Genomic DNA, 26,918 nt, shown 5'->3' on the forward strand with positions numbered 1-26,918 from the left:
AGTACAATGTCCCTGACCACCATAACAGCGCATTCGTTTGGACATTTAAGCTAACTTGTAGCATCAACTTAGTTTTTCTTGGAGGTTTTGCATCCCAGTAGTGACCAGGACCAATCTTAGCAAATTTATGACAGCTGAGAAGATCAGATCTGGGACTCCCAAATGACTCTGTTGTGTCATTGGACAAACATGACTGTGATTTCCCTAGCAGCTATACACAAGCAGCACTGGGGTTTGAAAAAGAGCAGTTAAAGGCCAAGTAGAGAGATTTCAAGACAATGAACTTCCCACTTCAATAGTCCACACTATATAGTACATAACCATTTAGGCTTCAGCTACCTGTTAATTATCCTTTCCATGCAATAAGTGAAATTTAAAAAGGATTAGATCCAGTGCACCACTGATGGCAGCACACAGTGGAACTGGAGCTCTAGCCTAGAAGCTGCTCTGTCTGACATCACCCATACAGTAGGTGGTCTTCAGGCGCTTTACTCCAAATCCTGATGTAGTGGTGGCGGAATTTGTTTATCCAACAGCTGTGAGTGATATGGGACCAAGAATCAAATGCCCACACATCCTTTGATGGTTCTCCCTTCTTTCCACACAGTGGAACATGGAATGCAAAAGGCAGAGCTGTCATGCAGAGTGGACGTCTAACACAGCTGTCCTGGGGAACAGCATTGACCTGTAAGTGCCTGACCAGCCACTAGGGGCCAAAGGCATGTAGTGAGTCAAAGATTCTCCAGCTGACGTCAATCCATCCAACCCTGACTCAGCCACTTGTAGTTAATCTTAATTACAAAAGGCAATAAGCTCAGCCCAGACTAGATCCAGTAACCAAACATCCTGATTTATTACTGCTGAGGGCTACCAGACCATTTCTACCTGTACTGAAGTTTCCGGTGTCATTCGGGAACTGTTTGACCTGGCAGGGGAAGGTGGTGATAGAGTCACTGCAGTTCCCACTCTCACCACAAGGCGTGCCAAGGTCCCAGCAAGATGGCTCCTTGCCCTTCTTGGGGAAACACACAAACTTCACTGGTAGAGGGAAAGGAAGGGAGAGGTCAGTGACAACAGCTTAAATACAGCTCCTGAAGCTGTTGCTGGCATAGAAACAAACTCTGCTATATCCTGAATGAACATATTCAAATACTCTAGTCTATCCCTAGCTGAGTCATGATACCTCACCCCAATTCTCAGTCTGTACATACTGTATGTACTGTAATAAAGTATAATATAGTTCTTGTGTTACTAACAAAATCCTTGAGTATAGTGAAATATATGGTATGTAGAACACTGAAAAGTGATTATGTACTAAGCTCTAAAAACAGCACCAAATTCACAGTTATTATGTTGTTTATCTGTCTCTGCTCTTCTGTGTGTCCCTCAAGCTCATTTACAGTCTATGGGAGAGAGGGCCTTCTCTTGCTACACCCCAAAACTCTGGAATTCTGTCCCCAAGGATATCAGAGAGTCACCTAAACTCTTTCAAATCCAGACTCAAAACCTTTTCATCAGAAAGGCTTTTATTTAATAGGTGTCTAGTGTCTGTTCCTTACTGTCTTCTTCTCCATTCTAAATACCTGTCTTTAACTGTGCTAACGTTGTTATCTCCTGTCTTTGTTAACTCTCTTTTTTCTTGCCTTGAAGTGCTTTGAGAAGCTACTTTAAAAGCTCTATGTAAAATAAAGAATGTGTTTCTTATGCTGTTTCGGAAATTTAGAATGAATAAAAAGTGGTTAAAAAAACATACATTCGGAGCCAGTGTCCAACAGTCTCGCATACAGGAAGATGGAACTGTAACATGGTGTCCCTTACCGACCAGGCAAATAGTTAGAGCCAGAGCGATCAGCACTGTGAGGCCCAGAGCGTGGGCAGTAAGGAGCTGGAGATGAGGGAGGGCAGTGGGCTCTTCAGGGGCATCTGGGGAACCAAAGAGCCCTACTGGAAAGACAGATAATACTCCGGATCAGATCTTTTCAATGCATCGCCTAATTTGGCAATTTCAAAATGGTCATCAGCACGCATCTTTCAAACTGTTTCTTAAAAATAAGGGTTTTAAATCCTCCTTTTTTCAACATTGAACTGTTAGTTTGTAAAATATCGTGGCGCTCTGGAGGCAAAAGAGATTTTTTCGAAACCTTTTCAATATCAGTCAAGCGTTTCAGGTAAGGTCAGGCTTGATTGTAGCAATTCTCACAGCTGAATGATTCTGTCTCAAAGATGGTACTAAAAGTCAGATTAGAATCCAAAAGGTGACAGAACAGAATAGTTACAATACAGTAAGAGTGCAGTTTAACCTCTCACTATGTGCTTTCATCTGGTCCCTGGAGGTTAATTCCTTGTCAATTTTTGATGCATGAAATTAACTTTGGGGGCAGTGTGGTTAACTTTGCTGCCTCACAGTCCTGGGGCTCTGCATTTAGTTCCTGGGGCTGTATCTGCATAGCTTGTATGTTTTCCCCACATTCATGTGTGTTTCCTCTGGGTGCTCCTGTTTCCTCCCACAGTCCAAAGATATGCTGATAGTTTAAATGGCTTCTGGGAAAGCTGGTATGAATGTGTGTGTATGTTTGTGTTTGTGTCTGCCCTGCGATGGACTGGCATCCCATACAGGGTGTATCCCACCTTTGCCTGTTGCTTGCCGACCCTGAATTGGATGAAGCTGTTAGAAAATAGATGGATGGGTTAGGAAATTATCCTCATCCGATATTTACCAAATAGTTTTACTGCTAGTCCATCGAGACAAGTGAGTATATACAGTATAAGCTGTCATCAGGGTTGTGAATCAAATGTCACCCACAAAGTTCCACAGGTAACTTTGTATTACCTATTAACAGTATTTTAAATTTCCGATATAGAAACTAAATACTTTCTGTGTCTACCAGAAGGGGTGACTGGAAAACATCTGAGCCTTATGGAGAGCCACACACCAGAGATTATTACAGCTGCTGGTTTGGTACTTATTGCACAAACTACCTAGACAAATCGTATTAGGCATCTTTGTTACTTACTGCCACTCTTAATTTCATGAAGCTGTAAAACACATAATGAAGGGCCAAAGGCATGATGAAACTGGTACAGGAATCACCTGAAAACAAGTTTGACGATTACAACATTTTGTGTGCCTTACCTATATCTGACAAAGCTTAATTAGCAAAGCTTAAGAATTAGTCCAAGAATGCCATGTCATGGTAGATTTATTATGTACCATGTGTACTGGAAGTAGATATAACAGCATTACTTTCTGGCATTTCCTTCTATAGGTCATTATATACAGTAGTTCTTCTCCTATTCAGCTTTTTACAGCTGTTTAATCTAGAAATAGTTACTGTATCATTGCAAATGAAAGCACAAAAAATGCAATGCAAAACACGCAAGCCCATACAATGGATTTGCCACACAGTGCAGCAAGCAATTCATGATTCAGTAGCAGGATGAGATGGCTACAGTCCAACTCTAATCTGGACTGAAGCCAAACCTGCCACTCCCACTGGAAACATGATCACACAAGCGTGATTAGAAGCCAACTTCATGGCCCCGAGCTGGAAACAAACTTCCAGCTACTGTATGTGCTTTGTCATGCTGTGCATGCAAAAGATCATCTGCGGCACGTAGCACACAATTCCTGTCTGAGGTAACTGGGTGTCAATATTATTATTAGTAGCAGTGGTAGAGCTTGTCTGCCTGAGCCAACGTCATGTTAATGTCAAAAGGAAATTGCTTTCATTTTCCTGCACATGTAGTATAACAGTATTCTCCAATGATCATGGATACAGAAGTTCCCTAAGATACTTAGATTTCTAAGTTCCTTGATACAGAAGGCCTAAAACGCAAAAACGCAAAAAAAAATAAAAATACTTATTTTAGAAGTACTGTATAATTCAAGCAAAAGTATCTGTAAATGGAGAAATAAGATTGCAAATAAGAAATTCTGAACATATCTGCCCTTAAAAAATGAGGATAAAAAATGCTTAATGCGTCATAATGTACATCAGCCGTTTCCCTTTCATTGTTTCAAAATATCTCTTCCCACCTCCTGCCTGTGGTTGCTTGGAGACCTGGATGGCCACGGCCTCCTGCTCCAGTGGTCCCTCACTGGAAGGCTCTGTCAAGGGCAGAGCAGGGGCTGATGGGTGCTGCTCTGAGGGCCCGTCAACTGGAACTGAGGTCTCCTGGGACGTCCCAGCAGTGGGGGGAGCTGAAGTCATGTGCTCTGCAAGGCTGGGGTAAAGTGCCTGAAAGGGCAGAGAAGGGAGAGACAAAAATGAACAAGGGATGAAAAAATCTTTGGAAAAATTGTGACCATTTTGACTGCCTCAGTTTCACTTGGGCATTACATTATTATAACAATGTAATAAAAATCTTAGAGGGGAGTCTCTTCTTTTTCTACGTCAAGGGAACCAAATACATCAGAGTCTTTTGCTAGTATCAGCCAGCATCTTTCAATATTACCTCTCCATGTCACTGCAGGAGAGTAGAGATATCACCAGCATTCTGAGCCTTGATATAGTCACAGAGTCTCAGAGACTCAGCCAGTTTGGCCTTTTGTTAATAACAAAGTTGGTGTATGTGGGACACAAAGTCTTCTTGGCCTGCTGGTACGGTTCTCTTAAGCAGTCCACACTGTGACATTCTCAACATGTCAGTTTGTCCGTTGGTCACAAACATGTCAGCGAATGCCCACTTGTGACCTCTTTGACCACTGTGTGATCGGACTGTTTTCCCTTTCATTCTGTTGCAGCACTTACTCTTTTTCCTTTACTTTATGGAAAACAAGAATTTGAACTGCGAGTATTTGTCTGTGTCTGGTGTTTAATTTGTGAACTACATTAAGAGGAATGTACTGGGAGCTCAAGGCATTAAAAACAATACGAATCAATTTCTGGGTTACCATAAGATATCTACCAGTGAATGTACTGCCCCTTTAATAATATGATGCCAATACTTGGCAATTAATTGCATCTGTACTGTATAGTACCTTTCACCCCAGAAGACCTCAGTGGGCTCTGGATCAAATAGGTGACCCATCCCAACCTTTATAAGAAACGTACCCTCTTACATGCCAAACATTTGATAAGAGTATCATCTATGGCTATGTTTTTACTATTATTTTAATGGAGCAGATTGATAATTTTAGTAATTTCTGAAAAGTCAATGATTTCTGAATGGTAGTTGCAGGGCATACTTGTTTAAGCTGAAACCGGAATGAAAGGAAATCTGGGGATTTGTAGGGGCTAATATACTTAGAAACTAAGACTAAATCTATTCTTTTTTTACTTACAGAAATAAGCATGTGATTCATACAGTACACACCAGCCTGGACAACCTCTGGCAGTTAAATGACTTTAATGACCACGTGTGTCTACCACTAGAGAGTAGACTAAATGTGTAAGGATGGAATTTTACTAGCTACTGTATAGAATTTCCTGAATGCTTAATTAATTGAAATGGAATGTAAGCATTCTGAAACGGGTTTACTTTATGGTTTAGCCACATATGAAAGCCTGCGTTTTTATCTTGTGTTCTGTGGTTTGTGCAAAGTTTAGTTAAAGCTACGTTCAAACTAGTTTTTGTATTGTCTTATTATAGTGTAACACAACTAGAAATAAAGCCAAGTCAGGACCACCACCTGGGCAATAAAGTAACATCAGAGTCCTGAGGGTTTTGTATGCAATAATTGATTTATTATTGGACATTATCTTGTCCTTCAGTATAATAATTACCAGTTTGAGAAAATCATTCCCAGGCCATAAATCAAATCAGGGTACAAGCAAAAGAAACTAGAGATGCACTGCTTTTACCATGTGCTTTTACTGTCAGTGCCACTGGGTGTGCTGTCACACAGGAGAACCTAGCCTGCATGCGTCTTTCAAACACTGCTACTGTATAATACAGTTCCAGAATGAAACATTTTTAATTAACTTTTTAATTATTAAATATTGCCACTGCCTCAGGATTGAAATAATTCAAATTAAAATGTATAACAACATACACCTTGGAGTTATTTAAACTGTGCTCGTAATGGTAGCAGATTAAAAAAAAAATTAAATGGAATTTAACCCCAACATTGACACTTGTGTGATTATTTCAGAGGACAATTTGTTCTATATATTTTCTATATATATATATGTTCTATATATTTTTAATGCCTTGTCTCGTAATCTTCAAGAGTTTCAAAAATGTCATTTTCTAAAACTCTCAGATTTCCTGGGCGTAGAAACCAAGTCATTCTACAGAATGGTCTGAATCACTCTAATTTCCTGCTTCCATGCTGCTGGTCAGGTAAGGATGGAAACAGTAATCTGATCTTTTTTTAAATCCTGACTAGTCATTCTGACTAAATTTTGTTAAAACTTGCAGTTGGAACTCTGCTGAATCAGAGATAAACAAGGAATACGTTCAAATTCTGATACAAAAAAATACGATTAATAAATGGGATGACCCTGGTTTTACTGCAACGTCTGCTATCCATAAACACAAGTCATTCAGGAGACTCACCTCAACCATCATTCTGCAAGGATTCTCACAGGTGGGCCATTCTGAATCCCAATAGAGAAGAGTACTGGCACACTCAGGGATGATAGGCTGTTTACTTCCCTGTATCCTGTAGATCTGGCTGGACTTTAATAGCTACACATTGCAGCATTAGATAAGCAGACAGTGAAATCCACACCTGCAGAAAAATGGGATCCCTCAATATCGGTGGTCTGTAATCATCTGAGGTCAGGGTCAGGGAGGAGGGAATGATAAGATTTACAGGTTTTGGAACAGTGTTAGGACAGACAAAAAACAAAATAAACTCAAAACTAAAAACTAAAAAAAGGAATTAGCTAATGGTATACAAGGCCATTCTCACATCACATTTTTAACTAGAACTGTTATTTATAATAATAGAATTTTTGATACTCTGCTTGTTATCAGAAATGCACAACTCCAGTCGTGGAGCTCCACAATTCAGGACTCTTCACCAGCTTCTACAGGTCTGAGAAAACGTGTTACACTGACCCAGTAAAGTCAAGAATTAGATCAATTAGGCAGGTAAGAGCTCAATTACTATCCAAACACATAACACTGAAGCCATCTTGTACTGGAGCTGCTGTAATATTCAACACTTGTTTCTAATATTAATTGTTTTACTAGTAGACATACCGTAGTAGTGGTGATATTTAATGTTAGAATTAAAGTACATCTACTGTATAAGCATGTTTATATCCTTGCTGTATTTTCTGTGAAAGTCAGTAAGTAGAAGTGTAATGAAGCTGTTTATAATGTACAGTAGTAGGTCAAAGACTAGAAAGTATAGCATCACAGGGGTGAAGCCACAGGTAGACAATATGGATAATTTCTTACACTTTCCCACTATAATTTATTTCCCACTCACACCCACTATATCAGGGTCAGCAGTGTAGTTTCTGCATCCCATTGACCAATTTCTGAACAGCACGTTTTGCTGATTATAGTTATATTAAAGTTATTACAGTTATTTACTTACAGATTGTCTTAGCTTTTGTGCATTTTCTCTCTACTTTTTTTTTCTTTTCACACATCAGGTGCTGATGACTGTTAAATCTTAACTGATGGTGTGGAAGTCTGCAAAGAAACAGACAGATTAATATACAGTAGGTGTGATGGCTAAATTACTCTGTTGGCTCTGATTTCCCCTTAATTAAATAATTTCATCCTTAATTAAACTGGTGAAATCATTTCCTCTGCTGTGTCATGGGGCTGCTGGTGCACAACAGTTTCTGCACAGGTGGATGTTGCTCTTTATCGGTGAGTGAAGTGAGCATCTTGCTTTTGTAATCTGATTCAAAATCCTTTGGGGTGAAAAACAGATGAGGATGTAAACCAGTCATTGTTGTTTTGGGGTAAAACATACCTACTTTTTGGTTTTTGAAAGTTAAAAGTTAAGCTAATTTTACCACATTTTCCTAAAGGCATTTAAAAAACTAAGCATAACTCTAACAAAGCAGGTCAAACTGATTTAATCCAAATGCTTTTATGTTTATGACGCAAGCTCTATTATTACTATGAGCTGTCACTAAACACATCATTACTTGTTTGGAAGAAATATAATATGCATATATACGGTATGATATCCTGATCACAGTGCAGCACTGTCTTCAAAGGAGTAAAAAATAACTTCATCATAATTTTTTTTCATTAATTTCCAGTTTTAAAAAAAAGTTGATGAGGGTGAGATGATTGGAATACCTACAGACCTAATTTAACCAAAACTGACACTGTTTGAAGATACAGGATCATTTTAAAGCTTTTCTGTTCAGGGTAGCATTTTGCTTTTTTTCTAGGCTCTCAGAGTAGTTTTAGTAGTAGTATACATATAAAATAACCTCTTCCTTACCTTATCATTGCAGAATCACAACTTTCACAATATCTTTCAGGGAACAGGGAGAAAAAAAAATGTTCTGCGGAATAAAAGCATCTGTGAAATCATTTACCAGAGAGTAAAATAGAATGTTCTTCACTTACGTGTTCTCTCATGCTGTATAAAACTCATTTTCTCGAGTTGACCATGGGCTGCAGGTTTCCATCTTCATCTCCTCAGAAAATATCATCACACTCTCTTTCTCTCGCTCTGAATACTGGGCTAAGAGAGCACTCTCCAGTTTCAATTTCTTTGTAACAATAGCTTCTACAAATGTGTGATGTCAGCACTGTGTTTCTTTTCAAGCAAAGGCCAAGTCGAGTTTAAGGGGAAGGGAGTAACTACCACTTTAGTGTTTTTTAATTACCCCAGTTCCATCTACAGATTGAATGTCTTTGTAATAGTCATAATGAGACACAAATTGTACTTTTTTTCAGGCCTTGCCAGCTAGATTTACACTACCACCATAACCCAACATACTATACTGTAGCTGCTGCCTCTGAATGTGGAGTAACTGATGCTGGAGTATTTTCATATCCGCTATCAATTATGGATGCTGTTAATTGTCCTGTTTTGTCATCGTCTAGCAGTAGCAAAGGCTCAGCAGGCTGCTGACTCATTCCCTTTTTTATTTTGGAGTTCAATTCAAATGTAAATGTAAGATGTCAACACAAAAATGACATGTATGTCCAGTTTGTTCAGATTTGTGATTTGTGGTACATTGGAGCACTTCATCATTTGTGGTGGTTGGTATTGGTTGGTTGATAGTTGAAGTGTACTCAAAGCAGCTTGAACAGATTAGGTGGGTTACGCTATGACATCAGCAACACCTGCTGCACCAGTAATAATTAGAGCTCAGTTTGAAGTCCCATCCCAAAGACGCAGAAGTACAGGAACTCACAACACACAGGTAGTGAGGAGCAGAGGTCTTGAAACAAGACCTAGAACTTCCCTGCTCCATCTGACAGTTCTACAATTTTCTTGAGAAATGTCTCAAAGAAAAAATAGCTGGAGGGAAGACCAGAGTCCTGACTGGGATGGGCTAAGAAGTAGCCAGTCATCTAGGTTATTGAGGAATGTATAATCCTCAGAGTTGCATCAGAGTTAGAATTTCATACATGCATCCTGACAATGTCCTGGGTGCCAGTCCCAAAGAAAGCGATGTAGACTATAGGAAGCACCTGCGCTGTTATAGTTAAGAGGATATAAAAATAAATGCCCTGTAGGTAAAAGCTGCAGGGTCTAATAACTTCAATTACTTACCAGATGAGCAGCATGCCATACTGTATGTGAGGGTAGATAAGTTCGATAAGATAGATTAGATAAGTTTTGATGACTTGCAGATCCAGTATTAGTCATCTCATTAGAGGTCTCGGACATGTACATTAAGTTTGTTTTGCTCGTTCAGTGCTGACTTCCACTGGATGAATATCTCTAGTGTTTTAAGTATTAAAGTATTTAAGTATTTTAAACCCACATGCCCACATGCAACCTGTGTACATGCACTTTTTGTACTGTGCTCACTGTACGGTCAGGTAGAGCCTTGATTGAGGTTTAATCAAAAGCTGGTGATAGAGACTTACTGTACAGAAAACAGTAAAAGGAGTTTATAGGAAGGTGTAAATTGAGAGGCATTGGTGGGTCTGAACTCTTTGTATTTGAGGTGTAACATGAACTCTGGCCTGCATCCAGTGTCACAACCTCCAGCTCACCTGACACCAGGTTAATCAATAATACATGCCCTTTGAGTGACTCGCTGACATCTTGCATTGCATCTGCCCACAGTCCAGGGTGTCAGATCCTGGCTAGTCTTATTCTCCAGAATGGGAATGAGATACCCCAAGGAAGAAAAAAATAAAACTACATTTTCTGTAAACATGCACATTCAAACAATGGTATCCTGAAAATTGCACCCAGGAGTAATGATATTTGATGCGCATGAGTAATGACAGAGGGCACTGACATCTTAATGAACTTGAATTCCATGTCCTACTATGTATGTAAGTCAGTAAGCCACAACAGTCACACAGAAATGATATGACTTATGTTGTGTAGTATTTTGGCCCACATGAATGGGTTAAGTATGATTCAATTTGATGGTGCATCAAAAAATTCCTTACACTTACAGTATACAGTATAACACTTTTCTGGACACTCCACTCAAAGCATTTTTATATGTAATGGGGACTCTCTTCCACCACCGCCAGTGTATAACCTCACCTGGATGATGGCAGTCAGAGTGCACCAGTACACTCACCACACACCAGCTCTCAGTGGAGAGGAGGACAGAGTGATGAAACCAGTTCATAGTAGGGGATTATTAGGAAGCCATGACTGATAAAAGCCAGGAGGAAATTTGGCCAGGACAAATCTACTCTTTTCAAAAAATGCCCTGGGATTTTTAATGACCACAGAGGGTCAAAACCTTGGTTTAACATCTCACATAAAGGACAGTGCCTTTTTACAGTATAGTGTCCCCATCGCTATAATGGGGCATTAAAACCCACACAGACCACAGGGTGAGTGCCCCCTACTGATCCTGCTAACAGCTCTTCCAGCAGCAACCTTAGTTTTTCCCAGGAGGTCTCCCATCCAGGTACTGGCCAGGCTCACACTTACTGAGCTTCAGTGGGTTGCCAGGTGTGAGTTGTAGGGTGATGTTGCTCCTAAAATACTTACTTTTACCTTTTTTGTTATCTGTTAGATTACAAAAACAATAATTAGAACTAGTCTTTAATAGTTCAAAATAGAAATAAGATTTGTGAAGATAATCAATATGGTTTTAAAAAAAGTAGATCTTCTTAACTAAGTGCTTAATTCGCCTTGAAAAAGCTGCAGCAGTAAGGTACTGTACACAGAGAGTATACAATGTGGTATATTAGTTAACATATTCAGTGATTAAATATATAAATTATACTGGGTTTGTCTGTACTTTTTGAATCAAATCTCATTGTTCAGGCATTTGTAAGCGCAATCATATAAATTAAGTCCATGCCAAATACACGAATGTGATCAAACAGATTGTAAAAGGACGAGTATAGCTTTTCCAGATCATCCATTTTAATTTGGCATACAGTAGGAAGAGGAAAATAAATCTGACCCCCAATTATTGTGAAATTATTGGCTTATATGTCCTGCACATCCCTTTCAGCTCACTATTATAAAAGGTCTTTTGCAATGTGTTCTGTACATAGTACATCAAAAGCTGAGCCCTAACAGTGAAAGAAATATTCTATCTTAAGATGAATACAATCATGACTAACAAGTGAATAAAACACCTTACCAATACAAATTTAAAAAAATTAAATTGCGCTTTGGGAGCATATGAGAATCAATTTGTGAGTAAGAACTGAAAAAAATCCTTTCAATTTCATTGCTGTTGACTTTTAATTAAAACATCCTCCCAAAATGAAAAAAATCCAAAATGATCATGACCGCAAGATACAAAAAAGCAAATTTATTTGGCATCCTTTATCAGTCCTGAACTGTCTGTGGACCCTAGGTGAGTAAACCATACACATCTCATTCTGAGGCATTATTAAATGAAGTCCATTCTCCCAGTGTTTTTTCTTCTGCAATATTAAAAGTTGATTTCCTTTCAGGTTTCCTCCAGGGAACACTAAAATGCCTGGTACAGGATGCGAAGGTCTTTGAAGCAGCATTATGTGACTTGTACTCAAGCAACACCAGGCCACATAACTTTATCACAGCTTAATCCACCAAGAGCATAACTGTAGAAACTGTGCAGCAGACAGAGCAATTTCTGTGTGAATTGGACTTCCAAGCTTTTGAAAACTCCAGGCCCTCTCTGGAGCTAGTCTGACCAATAACCACTGGGCCAGTGGAAAGAGAGAACATCTGTACGCAACAGGGCAAACAGCCCGTCTCCAGCTCCACGTGCTGCCCCTGGGGTCATTCAGCAGGCAGCCTTGGCAGCAGGCAAGCATAGGCGTGGGGGGGATCACCTCTCCGGTCATCAGCAGTGCAGGATCTTCATGAAGGCCTTGCGGAACTCCACGTTGAAGGTGGTGTAGATGATGGGATTGACGGCGCTGTTGACGTAGCCCAGCCAGGTGACGATGCTGTAGAGCTCGGGGGAGATGTAGCAGCGCAGGCAGTGCACCCGCAGGATGTGAGTGATGAAAAAGGGCAGCCAGCAGATGATGAAGACTCCTGGAGGGAAACAGGGAGTGTGAGGTAGTCTGTTTTCCTCACCTTCCTTAGATACAAAGTAATAATTTCTTGCAACTTTAGCTCCGCAGGTGTGGTGCTGCTCAGTACCTAGATGGGAGACCTCCTGGGAAAAACTAAGGTTGCTTCTGGAAGAGGTGTTAGTGAGAGCAGCAGGGGGTGCTCACCCTGCGGTCTGTGTGAGTCCTAATGCCTGGGGACACTATTGTAAAAATGGTGCCAACCTTTGGATGAGACATAAAAATGAGGGCCTGACTCTCTGTGGTCTTTAAAATCTCAAAAAGAGTAGTGGTTTAACCTCGGCATCCTGGCCAAATTTCCCATTGGCCCTTACCAATCACGGCCTCCTAATAATCCCCATCTGCGAACTGGGTTCATTACTCTACCCTCCTCCCCACTGATAGCTGATGTGTGGGGAGTGTTCTGGTGCACTATGGCTGCCATTGCATCATCCAGGTGGGGCTGCACATTGGTGGTGGTGGAGGGGAGTCCCCATTACCTATAAAGCGCTTTGAGTGGAGTGTCCAGAAAAGCGCTATATAAGTGTAAGCAATTATTATTATAACTTACTTTGATGCCACCAATTCGTAATGAGAAAGTACCAATTGACAAATTGAACTGAGATAAAATCTCTGATCTATCTTTTATTGCAGATCATGGCTGATGATTGGTTGCCTGCTCAGAAATACAGTATCAGCTAATAGCTAGTATAGGGGGCTGGTGAGCAGTTAATGAATTTCTTGTATTTTAATGGAGCTTTTCATCTCACAGTAATACTGATCTCCAGATGCTATTTGGGAGGCACACAGCTGCCATTCTCTGCCAGCAGCACTATAGAGCAACACTTGAGCCAGAAAAGAGGGAACTTTCTTTGACACCCTACTGTTTTACAGTGCTACAGGAACTTGACTGAGTTCCTTGGATGAGCACGTGCGACACTTTGTGGTCTAAGAGCTGAGGAGAGCTCACCTACCTAATACGATGGCCAGCATTTGAGTGGCCTTCTTCTCCTTCTGCTGTGACAGACGTCCCTTGGCTGTGGATTTGAAGGTGCCCTTGTCCTCCCCAGCGACCCGAGGCGCCTCAAATGCCCTCTTCAGTTTGGGGTGGCCATGCAGGCTGGGAGCAAGGGCTGGCAGGGCTCCAGCACTGGGCAGGGGCCGGGAGGGGGCTGGCGAGACTGACTGGGACCCCAACGGCGGCCCCTTTGGCCGAGTCCTCTCAGGCTGGGCCAGAAATCGAACCCGGTCTGAATCCGCAGGGTGGACCACAGCCTCCTTCACCAAAGTCTGATAGGGAGGTACATGATAAACTTGCAGATAAAAGCAAAAAAGATACAGTACAAAACTAAATAGGAGAGCATGTAGAAGATGCGGAAGAGAACCTAATGTAAATGAAGTCATTATTAGTTTCAAAAGATCCCAGAGCCTCCATCTGCTCAACAGATTGGAGTATAAGTCCTAAGCAGTAGGATACAGATGGATGTAATATAATTCAAGATACAGCTTCAGAAACTTTTACAAGACAGCAGGTACACATCACAAGTTTCACAATAAAAATGTGCCTTGATGAACCACAAGACAGGTCATGCTTTGTCACAGTTTATACATCTCTCAGTACCATGGCAAACTGACATTGACAGTCACAGGAATAACATTTATAATAATCATCTCTTTGCAATTTCCCACACAATACTTTTTTGTCAATACTGTCTTACCCTTTTTACACACTGATTCCAAGAACCAATCAGTGGCACCAATGAGCTTCTCACTCACTCTGAACAGGTGTTCAGTGTAGTTTACTTGCTATACTTGGTAATTAAGCAACAACTTAGCAGAGGTGTGACATTTAATTTACATGTTAATTTGCTTCAGCTCAAAGACCATTTTAATATTCAGGCCTGTTAAGAAGCTCCCTGGAGACAATTTGGGCCGATCAGTCATTCCTACTAGACTATACAGTAACCGGTGTATTTACAGTACTTTGTTCATTTCTGAAAAATATTTCTACTGCTACTGTCATATGGAAAGTGTTTTTGTTAACACCAAATGACACATTTTCTTGCTTACTTTTAAGGCTAACCTGCGTTCTGTTAGATGTTTGCAACTAGAAAATACAGTTCTTATTGCTCAAAACACATAAGCACTTTGACACACAAAGACAACGGCATTTAATAATATGACATCGTCCATCTAGAAAAATTCCTGAAATGGCTTAGGACGTACACCACAAAGTACAGAAACGGTGAAGGAAAAATCGGACTATTCCTGTTTATTTTTAGTTTGGCTATGAACAACAGCCTGAGGGGTATTTAATAAAACCCTGGCAGTTCTTCAGTTGGCATTTTAATGAGATGATGAACTATGACCCCGATAACTCACCACTTTTTTCCTATTAGGTGCAAAGCTGCTGTTAGACTTCACGATCAGAGTGCACAGCTTTACATCTTCTGGATGGGTGCATTTGTTCTGGAGGCAGGAAAAAAACACATTGAGCTGTGGCCATTAACTGTGACGTTTTACTAGTTTTGGTCCGTACATCAGTCTGATACTACAGTAGAGGCTTTTTTAGATTTTTATCTTGTATCTGGTAAGTCAGTCCCTAAACAGACCCTTTAACGGATAATGACAGCAAGGCTATTTAGGCTTCAGTGATTTATTTAATGTGCCAGCAGGTTATGCCTTCTGTATGCAAAAAAAGGGTTTGAGGAGAAAGAGCTTAAAGTTTTTTTTAAAAAAGTGCAGCCAGTGCTGATGATATGACAATCCCATTTCAGTTCCCCCTCAGGGGTGATGAACACTGAAGCAGCTTCAATTCTCCAAACAGCCTTCAGAATTTCAATCACCGGCGATCAAAACAACCTGTGACAAACCAGCATGATTCCCATACTAATAGTAGCAAAACGAGGCTCAATTAGAAATGACGTGTTTCTTTGAAGGTCTAGAAGTGCTTATGTTCAGCAGGCATGCCCCAGACAGACCACACATCCTACTCTTCAGAGATATGCTGCTTTGAACTGTGCAGTTCAGCTTGCAGCGTGAATCCAACAAGGCAGTATATGTGTTTATTGCAAAAACATGTTTTATTTAAAAATCAAAAGCATGTTCCAGGTCTAACCATCACCCTAAAACTGCCCCCTATCCCAAACTTTATTCTTACAAAACCTCTTGTCCTAACATTAAAATAAATGTTCCAGTCCGAAATGTAACCTTTAAGTGAACTATGCATTCATACTGCTGTATGTACACGGTGTTTAAGGGGTAACAAGCTTTTGAAGAAGCAGCCAAAGGCAAAGGCAGCCTCTTGACAACTGTTTAGTTCCCCTAATCAGGAGGCACCACAAACATAAAACCACATCTGTGCATGTGAGAGGCATCACCACACTTGATTTCATCAGGACATTGCTAATGACAGCAGGAAGTGGGCCACTCTGTACAACACAGCCCTGTTCATATTCCATACACACTTACGAAAAACGTGTCCAATGTGAACAAATGCAAAATAGTGACCCTCAGCTCACTTGTTTTCTGCAAGCCCACACTGCCTCTACTCCACCATATTCTCATCAACATCTCTTGAGGGCTATAACGAATATAACGACGAAGGAACGGCAGTAGGGGGGCACAGTGGGTAGCGGCTCGTAGTGCTTCCTCGTAGCCATGGGGCCCCGTGTTCAATTCCGGACCTGGGGTGCTGTCTCTGTAGAGTTTGTACAGTATGTCCCCTGTGTGTTTGTGTGGGTTTCCTGCGAGTTCTTCTGTTCCTCCCAGTCCAAGGATATGCTGGTAGGTTAATGGGCTTCTGGGAAAACGCCCTGGTGTGATGTGTGCATGTTTGTGTCTCTGTGTGCCTTGTGATGGACTAGGCATCCTGTCCAGGGTGTATCCTGTCTTGCTCCCATTGCTTGCTGGGATAGGCTCTGGCTCCCCTGTGAGGCTGTACTGGATTAGACAGTTAGAAAATGGATGGCTGGATGGCTGAGGGGATGGGTGACACCAGGAGTACCTTTCTGGGTGGCTGCTGCTCCGCCTCGGCTCCGGAGCTGTTCCTGCGGGTGGCCACCCTCTTCCGGCGCCGCCGCAGCACCACGTAGATCTGCACGTACACCAGCAGCGTGATGATGAAGGGAACGTAGAAGGACACGATGGAGGAGTAGACCACGAAGGCCGGGTTAGCAATGCTACACTTGGTTACATCTCTTGTAGCTGAAACAGAAAAGAGAACTGAGGATGCGTGTGGAGTGTAAGGCTTGTGCTCCATTATACATATGTATATTTGTCAGTACTGACCGTTTTAAAATACTGTATTTTCTTTTCCATTGTAGGTACCGTAAGAAAAAGGAAATGCAGTAGATGTTGATGATAACCCTTATCCATTCCTAATCATGCCATTTCGTACAAGCTTACTCTTCAGGTCAATTGGATTCAGACTTCAAAAGTAGGTTGCTTGTTAGCACTGTTTTTTTCTGTGATCCCCATCTCTCGCACTATGACCTCACAAGCTTACTTATAGTTAATATTGAGATCGTGCTGGATATGTTTTAATAAAAACACTGAAGCAACATACTCTCACTACATGATGTTAGTGAACATTTGAACTGTGCATTCAATACAACACTATAATTTCATGATTGTAGTGAGTGTCCTACATGTCTGAATTAATTGTTCTCTGAAGATTACTAAACAAATGTGATCCCACACTAAAAGCAGTGACACCTGCAGACAGCACAAGGCTGACAGTGTTTAGTTTTTGTTTTTACAAGAGCTAACCAAAATGTTTTTTTGGTTACAATATTTGCCATAGCAACTTGGAATTTGTGTTTTGATTATGGTAGATGAACAGTTGGAGTAATGTTTTAGTGTTACTGGAAGACAGTCTTCTGGATGTATCAGTTGTAACTGTTGTAATGTTTAACAACATGAGATAAGTATGATTTTGTGAACATTTTTTGGTTTTTGGTGTGATACTGTATAAAAAACCTATCAAGCTTATTGGGTCCTCGGGGGCTTTAAAAAGTCCCAGCTCCTTATTCTTCTCAAAACCATTTTGGGACGACTAATTAGCATCTGAATGTCAGTGCATGACAAACAACTGAAAAACTGGGAACGTATGGCATAAATAAACCCATGGATTGTTGTTTTGACTCACTGTGGTTGAAGGAGGCTCTTGGCCCAATTTAATCCCGTGTTGCTGAGCAAAGCAAGGGGCTCTGTGGTGACTCATTTCACATCAGTGAGATACGCTTGTCAGGAAATGGTCATGCAGGAGGCCACAGGGCTATTGAAATTCTAATGATTTATAAGAGGGCCATGCTGTTGGAGGGAGAACAGTAACTCAAGAGTTCTGATCACAGGAAATATACCACAAAGGTCAAGTTTAGAGATCATTCATTTAACATGCTACTGCTACATTGGAGGATATAGATCTTGTGTAATTAAGAGAGCATTATATGATTCAGCTGTCCTATACATGCTGTGAAATGACATGCACTATGCAAGACAAGTCTGCTGCTACATAAAAAAAATCATGGAACTGTTCATTCAATGATGAATTGCAAGAAAATAACTTACCCATTTGACCAGTGGTTTAACCACAAAGTGGACATTCATTTTTAAATGAACAGCTTTGCAATAATAGATTAGGATCAGAGACTTGAATTTCTGGAATAATAAACTAACTCTCTTGGAGAAAAGATCAGGCATGCATGGGGATCATCAAGGAGACTACAAGTATGGCTTGATTGGATTCATTAATGAACGCCATAGTCACCAATGGATGGGAAACCTGGACCACCTGGAGGCAATTAACATCTCGCCGCCCCAGGTGATTCAGGGACACTCAAGCGCTGCTCTGGCTCTGCTCTGGGCTCTGATATAGAATTTCAGTTATTCTCTAACTTTGCTCTGGCTTTTGCTCTCAACCTGGATCTCCCCCTTGCTTTGTTACGTTCCCTTTATGAGACGCGAATTGCCCAACCTTGTCTAATCTTCTCCAGTGCTTTGACTTGTTTCCTTACTGACCATACTACTTTGTGCTTCTGCCTGTCTTCACCTTGGAGGCATGACTGCAGCTCTGCGAATGCTGCCTGCCTGGCTGCCCACCTGCTATCTCAGTTTGGAATCCCGGCCTGCTACACTCCCTTGCCTACAACTCTATTCTACCTGCATGCAGCCCTCCAGTGTACCCGAAGGTCCTCATGTTTAAAAAGTAGGGTTGCAATGGAGAAAACTTAAATAAATACACTTAAGGGTTGCTGATTTGTTTTCTTTGGCATTCCTGGCATTGTGTTTGCCGATATGTTTTTAAGTTATTTTATACAGAGAACGCACACAACATAAAATATATACACAGTATGATCGGTTCCTATTTTGGTAGAAGCCTACTTAATCTGTTCACATCTAATACTTATTTAGATTTCACTTTCCCATTATTACTTTTACTTAGATTTATTCACATGAATACAGCTCCCTTTGACAGGCATCTTGGCACTCTATAGTATGTCTGCTCCAAAGGTAGGATTTGAAAAATGAGTAGGATTAGGACACATAAATATTAACAATTAAATAGTTGTTGATGACTTGCCTGTGTTATTGAGCCCAAACAGCAGGGGGCAAGAGATAGCGAAGGACAGAACCCAGACCACTGCGATCATCACCGTCACCCTGCGCTTGGAGCTGTATCTGGTGTTGTACAGCATTGGCATGGCAACCGCTGTGTACCTGAAAGCATAGCTGGTGTGGTGAAAAGTGAGGCCAATGGAGCCATGTTATTTGTTCCACATCCTTTCCTTCATTTTCTAACTGCTTGATCCAATACAGGGTCACAGGGGAGCTGGAGCCTATCCTGGCAAGGAACAGGTGCAAGGCAGTATACACCCTGGATGGGATGCTAGTCTGTCGCAGGGCACACTCAGACACAAGCACATACACACTAGCGGCAGTTTTCCCAGAAGACAGTTAACCTACCAGTGTGATTGTGGGAGGAAAACAGAATGCCGGCAACAAAATATTTTCCACTTGAACAATAAACAGTTTTACGGTTCTGTCTACTATATCTTCCTAAGCACGTAACTCACTGTAGACACACGTTTTGACCAAACTGAACTAGTGCAGCACCATCTGGTGTGTATTTTATTGTCCTTTTCCACAGTCTCATGTGTACAAGTTTACAAAACCATTGCAACATTGTGCCTAGTTTTTGATATACCAAAGTTCAAAATGTTCAACTGAATTAAACAGAATTCTGTAAATGTGACATTTGAAAATAACTTCAGCTGCAGCTACTGTTCTCAAGAGGCAAAAGCTCAGGTCTAATTAAATCAGCACCTGCTTCAAATCTGGAAAAAGGTATGATTGGTTCAGTAGTGGAAATAATTTCTTTTGTTAAATGCCTAAGGATTGAGTTGAAAAAAGTACTGCAGAGTATTGCATATATGAAGTATTGCAGAGACCTGGGTTTGATTCTGACAGCAGGTTTCTGCCAGTGTGCAGTTTGCATGTAGGTTATTAATGGATGCTCCAGTTTTCCCTCACCTTCCAAAGACTTGCTGACTAGATTTTATGGGAATGTTGTTTTAATAAAAAACAATTTGCATTAAACAAATAAAAGATTTTTAAAATTTCAGAACTGGCATTTTCATATTACTGTACATACCCACCCAATTCACTTAGTGAATCTGTACATCTTGGCTCATTGAATTGACACTGTACCCACATGTATGGAGAGCATGAGGAAATACAGACAGGATTCTTCAGCCTACCCCCACATTAGAACATACAAACACAGTGACTTCCTTTGGTGCCAAGCGAAGGAGTGGCACATCCCTCACTAACAGCACTGTGAGACTGAAGGCACCCGGGGAAGTTAACAACAGAGATCTGCCTGGCTAATTCCAGCCCTGCTCCTCGGGTATCAGACAAATTATACATCTGCAATGATCTCTCTGGTCCTGCAAGGGATCAGTGCCCAGTTCAGAGGGAAAAACACTAACACACTTTCAGCCCTGCCTTTGCACCTACAGTTCTGGGATAGGTCCAATTAGGTCCAAACTGATCTTTCCAGGTGATCTGGGCAAGTAGCTCATGCCCTCCCCTTCTCCTGCCTATTGTCTTCCTTTTCCTTCTTTACACCCTCCCCCCCTTCTTCTGTACCTGCTAGTTTTATTCCGTCTACCTGGACTGTTGATTGACATTTAATCATTTACCCAGAACTTGAATAACTAAGGTAAACTTTATGATTGCTTTGATCACTGGAGGACCACTACATCTCAGCAAACATCCCCTTGCTTTGAAGCTGAACACAAGCCAGATGTTCCCCATTGTAACTAGATTCTCAAGGACATTTCATAACAGTACCATCTTGAATTCATTGCAAACTGAATGACAGGAGACCTGAGAAGCCTCACCTCTGAACCCTCCACCCCCCACACACACACTTACCTGTCAATGCTGATTGCACACAGGTTGAGGATACTGGCCGTGCACATCATGACGTCCAGCGTGACGAAGATATCACAGTGGATCAGACTGAAACGCCATTCGCCCACCACCTAAAAACCACAATCAAAGAAGGAGGATAGTCACCCGAGCCATATGATATTAGGTGACACACTACAGGAGAAACAGCCACCATGTTTTTTAAAAGGAGGTGAGTTGTGACTGCTGGTTCCTGCTTCAATACAACCTCTTTAAAAACAAACAATCTAATTAGACAGCAGCCCAAAGCTGTCTCCTGTGATAAACTCAAACATGGATGATAATACATAAGTATTAAAAATTAAACCTTCTTTTCATTGAGATTCCACTAGAATTTAAAAGGTCACATACAGTACTTTCATAAAACGTTCCAGATCCTTCTTAATATTTCTTGTGTTGTGAAAATACAAAATAGTGCATAGGCATTTTAAAAACAAATCTACCGTGAAATAGGCAGTTTGCCAATAAATTTGTTTTAATCATAATTCCAGACTTTTTAAATAGGCTGCCATTTGATTTCTTCTCTTAGGTTTCACTCATTCAACAAGAAAATGATATCAGGGACTTTCAACAGTGGTGCCAGTGTGAAAGTCTCCAATCAACCAGCTCTCTGACTCTTTGACCGATGTAACCAGTAGCCTTGGTCACTGAATTACACTAAGTAATACTGTCACATTCAGAATCCCTCCTCAAGGGTGCTCAGGTTCTTTCGTATTTTACCTGATTTTATGCACCTGCCCCCAGTCCTGCCCCTCCTTATTTAAGCCTGGTACTCTCGCTATTCCTGGCTCAGCACTGGGAGATGGATGCCTGGAAGCCCGCCTACAGCGGGTCTAGGAGAAACCCGACGGTATAGGCATTGATGGCATGGCACTGTAGGCTTTTCTGAAGCATGCAAGGGGCAGACTGCAAGGCAGGAAGAGGGGTTAATATTTAAGGGGTATGCTAAAGAGCTGTGTCTCTTAACCATTCCTGACAGAACATCTGAAAAGACCTAAATTAAACATCATCTTGTAACGATAATTAGTTCTCAGGAGCTTCGTCACATGGAAGGAATAGAGAGGCTTTGGTTCACCCTTGTTAACATGGCAGTGCAAACTGAAGCAAGTGGCCTACAAATTAATATTGCAGCACAGCGAGTGAGGAAAAGCTCAATAACAAGATAGGAAAAGACAGAAAGAAATTAACTGAAAAAGAGCAGAGAGAAAAAAGAAAGATTTCTGAAATCTGCAAAACTTTTTAATTGACAGTCTCTTTCCAGATGATCCACACTTTTCTTTAGACATTCTTTTGAATTAATTACAAATTGATTTTCCAGGCCTGGGAATTAGATACCTCCATTTACATCAGGCAGTGGCATGCAGTGATCATGCTCTTTGGTGATGGCTACATGATAACTCTTCGGCACTTTTATAGACAAATATAATGAAGGCAATACTTGGGTAGTAGCTCTCTAAATGAGATTGCTTTGCCTTTGTTTAATTTTAAATATATGAGATGTTCAGTTTATCTGTCATCTGACAAGTACAATGAAATGCTTATGTACTCCTCCAGTCCTCACCAATTCGTAAACTTTTATTGATTTATGTGCTATTATAACAGTTATGCTCTGTTACTGCTTCAACACTGGACTAACTAGCCACCTTTTAGAACAGGTCCTGTAGCAAAGCCCATGATTGGGATCTTAGAAACAAAGCCACACATTCTGAGAAGAAGATGTCAGAGATGTTGTGCAGCAGATTCCTTGCTAATGTTTTAGAACGGACAACAAGCCATCACTGCAATCATTGTACAAGTGCAAACGATGTGCAAGATCAATCAGAAGAGGTTCTGCTAATTACCACCATTCCCCCTTCCCCTCCCTGTTCCCTGAACACTTCATAATGAGATTCATCCTAATTAAGTGCTGGAAGGAGAAAAAAAAACATTCCAATGTACCATTCATTATTAATGTGCTGAATCTGTGAATGGCACAATTAGAGATCATTGCTCTCACCATGTAGACAGTACTCAAAACCATCTGCCACGTGCTTTTGATGAGAGATTAATTTTTCATTCACAACTTTGCATGTCTTGCATAAGCCAAAAGACTGGCAGCAGGACAGCAAGAGGGCTCTAATGAATTGTCAGCATTACAAAGGTCACTTCAAGCTGCATTCTCTGGTTGAACTGTAGCCTGTTGCAAGAAGTTCTGAGTCAGTCCTGGGATGGGACACCATTAAGGAAAATCAGATTGCTGCTTTAAGTGGTGTTTGGAGTGCAGTAGTTGGCAATCTTCCCTCTGGGCCAGAATCTCATATAGCCATCATTCTTTTATAGTGACCAGGGACCCTCTACTGTAGGAGATACCATCATTTGGAAGATACAGTGACAGACCCTAATTTCCCCTAAGCTGTATTTTCTCAAGCATCCCTATCTTAATGAGTCCCACAGGCCTGTAAACCATCCGAATTCATGGCTAATCAGAAGTCCTTCTGGAGTTTTCACTTTCACTGTCACTCTCCCTCAGCCCAGGCCGGCTCCTGGATGCAGACTGAAACCCTAATTCCATTACATTCCCTTGTACATGATTATTCATAACAGTTCCTAATGAGGCATACATTCACACGAAAGCCACTACACGAAAAAAGAAGTGAAATGAAAAAGAAGGAAGACACTGTAGAAGACTTGAGATCCGACAATGACTTTCCTCTAATGCAGCTTAGTGACAGTGGTCCAGGTATAATTATATACCTCCGCACAATAACAGAAAACCCTAGGAGAGCCTCGTTCGATAAGTATCATCATTTTGACATTCTTTCATCCGAACGGTGGATTTAGAGGTGACCATACACATAATGTACAGCGAACAAATACCCTAGTTTCTGCTAACCTCATTGCCTGAACATAGTATTATTCTTTGAAAGAAAAGATTAGGTATTGTTCATAGTAAAAGTGCAAAATCTACATCTCTCCAGCCACCTTGGATTGGTTTTGTACAATTGTGTTGCATTTGTTGCTATGACAATGCTGTTTGTTGGCAGGGTCTTTTGGATACTTCTGCTGGTATGATAGAGGTATGAATGTTCATTGATGATTTAAGCTTTGCTATATCAATGCAGTGTTTCGATGAAACTTGGAGAGTACTGAAGTACTACAGAGAGAGAAGGGGAAGGGATGAAGGCCTTCCTTTCATTCCTCAGACAGTAGATCAGTAAGTTGTATGTGTGGTACCTTCAGGGCCTTTAAAAGTCAGAGGATTTGCTTTCTCCTTGAACTGAATTATTCATTTAGCTTTGTCATTGAAATCACGTTGAAGCCTGGATCTGATATTGTGGTGTTCTGATCAAACCCATTCAGTACCAGCTTTATTTTGTTTTAAACATGACCAACATCTTCAAGGATGGTGATGTTTTGGAACAAGCTTTCCCTCATCACGAGTCTCCATTTTTCAACCACTGTGTGAATTTACTCATTATACTTTATGTAAATGTGCCATGGTACATGGTCGATTTTTTATTGCACATATATATTTTTATTATTAATTCGACACGGCCTTTAGATTTAATGTTTTTATTATATTTCATGCTTTATTCCAAATTGTTACCATTTTTATTATTGTCATTTTACCATCTTATCCGTGTCCAGTACTTTGACTGAATACGTTTGAAAAAATGAATCTATTAATAAAAAATCCTTTGATAACAGCATTATATTTTTATATTTTTATAGTTTACTCATTCTTCTACTGTGCCTCTGCTTTGCTTCTCTGTAGTGTCCATCATGCTTTCACTGGCTGCATTATGCCTTTTTATATTTAAATGAGCTGTACCTTGATATCCCCTTGTAAACATTTAATATAAAGAGCACTGAAGGAATTCTGAGTCGTAGGACCTATTGGTTTCTTTTGGCTTCCTACAGATGCTCTGATAGTTCTGTCAAGTGATGCCCAAAATGTTTTATCTGTCTCACCAGCACTTAACTCTGCACACAGCAGGTGGCCCCTGTAACTTCACAGACCCCCTGTCTCCAACGTAAGGATATTGAGGGAACGAAGGAACTGACTGAGACCCCCCACATCTTTCTTACTCCCTAAAAGAGAGATGATTATAAAAAAATATAATTTTTCTATCTTTCCATTTTTATATCAAAGCAAACCTAATTGAATCTCTGTCAGTTGGTGGAAGTACATTAAAGGATGCAGTCTGATTGAACTGATCTTCAACATAATTTTAAACTCACTAGAATGCCTTTATCTGCTCAGTAATATTTTCTAGTCGTTAAGTTGAAGAATGTGCCTGCTTTATTCTTTATTTAGGTTTAGCTTAATTTAGGTTCAGATATGTTGGTTGAAATGTTACCATACATACAGTATTTGTCTAATATCTACCTATACCTGGGACAGATGAACGCTCAAGGATAATCTCCTGGACCATATCCATCATGGAATTAATGGCTTTCAGTAAGTAGGTACTCATTCTGCACACACTTACTTCCTTCTGAAAATGTTCAGAAACACCAAGTAACCTCCCTCCACCCTGATAAGCATCAACTACTTTTTTCCGAGGTCATCTGAGATCAATTTTGTTCATGTCATGTCATGGTTCCACTAACTTGTATGGTGAAAAGCTCACAAAGTTTTAGAATGTTATACTGGACAGGGCTGCCAAAAAACAGTCCTTGTTTATTTGTTAACCACTTATTAAAGCATCTGATTTTAAATACCCCCCTAATTGTGCTAAGTAAACTAGGGGTTCACTTGATTGTTAATTTATTCATATTTTTTTCTACTGCATACGCTATTGCAAACATTACAATTTGGAATATTTATGAAAAGATGGGTTTCAGATTAACAAGGATATAATGGAACACAAGTGTAAGCCCAATAATGATATTGGGATTTTACACACTTTTTATCAGCACTGTACTGTAGGTTGGCTCCAATCCAAGACGTGGTGGAAGACAATCAAGACTTGTAAACTCAAGACAGTAGGTCCCAGGATCTATTTTGTTGCATGAGTATACAGTGTATGAAGTTGTCAAATACTAGTTGTGTATCTTACTCACCTCCAAGTACACTACCCAAGGCATTACCAGTGTGGCCACCAGCAGGTCTGCCACAGCAAGGCTGACAATCAAGTAGTTGGTGGTGGTCTGCAGGGCCTTTTCCCGGGACACAGCCATGCACACAAGTACATTGCCAAAGACAATCACGAAGATCAGCAGTGTCAGCAGCATGGCGTAGAAATTGTAAGGGTGACGGCGCTCTGGTTCCGTGCTGTTGGACCCACTGCCTCCCCATCCTGAAGTCCCATTTCCCAGGAAGCCCACCTGGCTCTCATTCAATGCCGCCAGCACCATCAGTGCCATGGCACTGCAGCTACTGGCCTGCAAGGATGACCTCCTGTAGCACACAGAAACAGAAAGAAACAGATTAGTCGGCTTTTTTGAATTATGAATTGGCAATTTTTTTAATGCCCTCAACCGATTTAGAATCACCTTTAGTATCAACCGAGGGATTCTCTATACAAGAATTTAAAGTTCCTAAAAATAACAGAATAGCAAGCTTTCTTCATACCTAACTTGATCCTCGAACCTGGACGATCAGGACAAGGAGCTCTCGCCTCCTGCCCTTCTGTCTCATCCTGTGTCTTCCTGTGTTTTTCTCCTCTCTTGTCTGTACTGTACCTACTTGTTTTTCTGCTGTGTTTCTGTATGTGGAAGCTCTCAGTGATGACACCCGTCCACACATCAGGGGAAAAAGGACGCGCAGTCTGGTTCCTAAGAGCTGTCGTCTTATTGAGCCATTCATCTTTTTGACATGCTACATGTTAATCTTTGCAGTGGCATTTAGGAGCTGCAGTACCGAATGAAGGAGAAGCATA

General features: G+C 40.8%; 1 protein-coding gene and 1 long non-coding RNA gene across 2 annotated transcripts; both read right to left on the bottom strand.

The window, feature by feature from the left end:
- Positions 1–897: 897 nt before the first annotated feature.
- On the bottom strand, positions 898–4,206 carry LOC138225229 (uncharacterized). Its single transcript, XR_011183785.1, has 3 exons — positions 4,037–4,206; positions 1,819–1,944; positions 898–1,038 (listed from the first exon to the last, which is right to left on the bottom strand). It is a non-coding gene; the product is annotated as an uncharacterized lncRNA (long non-coding RNA).
- Positions 4,207–11,441: 7,235 nt separating this feature from the next.
- On the bottom strand, positions 11,442–26,433 carry LOC102690912 (D(2)-like dopamine receptor). Its single transcript, XM_069185236.1, has 7 exons — positions 26,101–26,433; positions 21,019–21,128; positions 19,163–19,299; positions 16,586–16,785; positions 14,962–15,048; positions 13,554–13,869; positions 11,442–12,562 (listed from the first exon to the last, which is right to left on the bottom strand). Exons 1-7 carry the CDS (start codon positions 26,401–26,403, stop codon positions 12,366–12,368), a joined length of 1,350 nt encoding a protein of 449 aa, XP_069041337.1. The 5' UTR covers positions 26,404–26,433; the 3' UTR covers positions 11,442–12,365.
- Between the last annotated feature and the right edge of the window lie 485 nt (positions 26,434–26,918).

The sequence above is a fragment of the Lepisosteus oculatus genome, chromosome 27 (assembly GCF_040954835.1).
Source record: "Lepisosteus oculatus isolate fLepOcu1 chromosome 27, fLepOcu1.hap2, whole genome shotgun sequence".
In the NCBI taxonomy this organism is placed as follows: domain Eukaryota; kingdom Metazoa; phylum Chordata; class Actinopteri; order Semionotiformes; family Lepisosteidae; genus Lepisosteus; species Lepisosteus oculatus.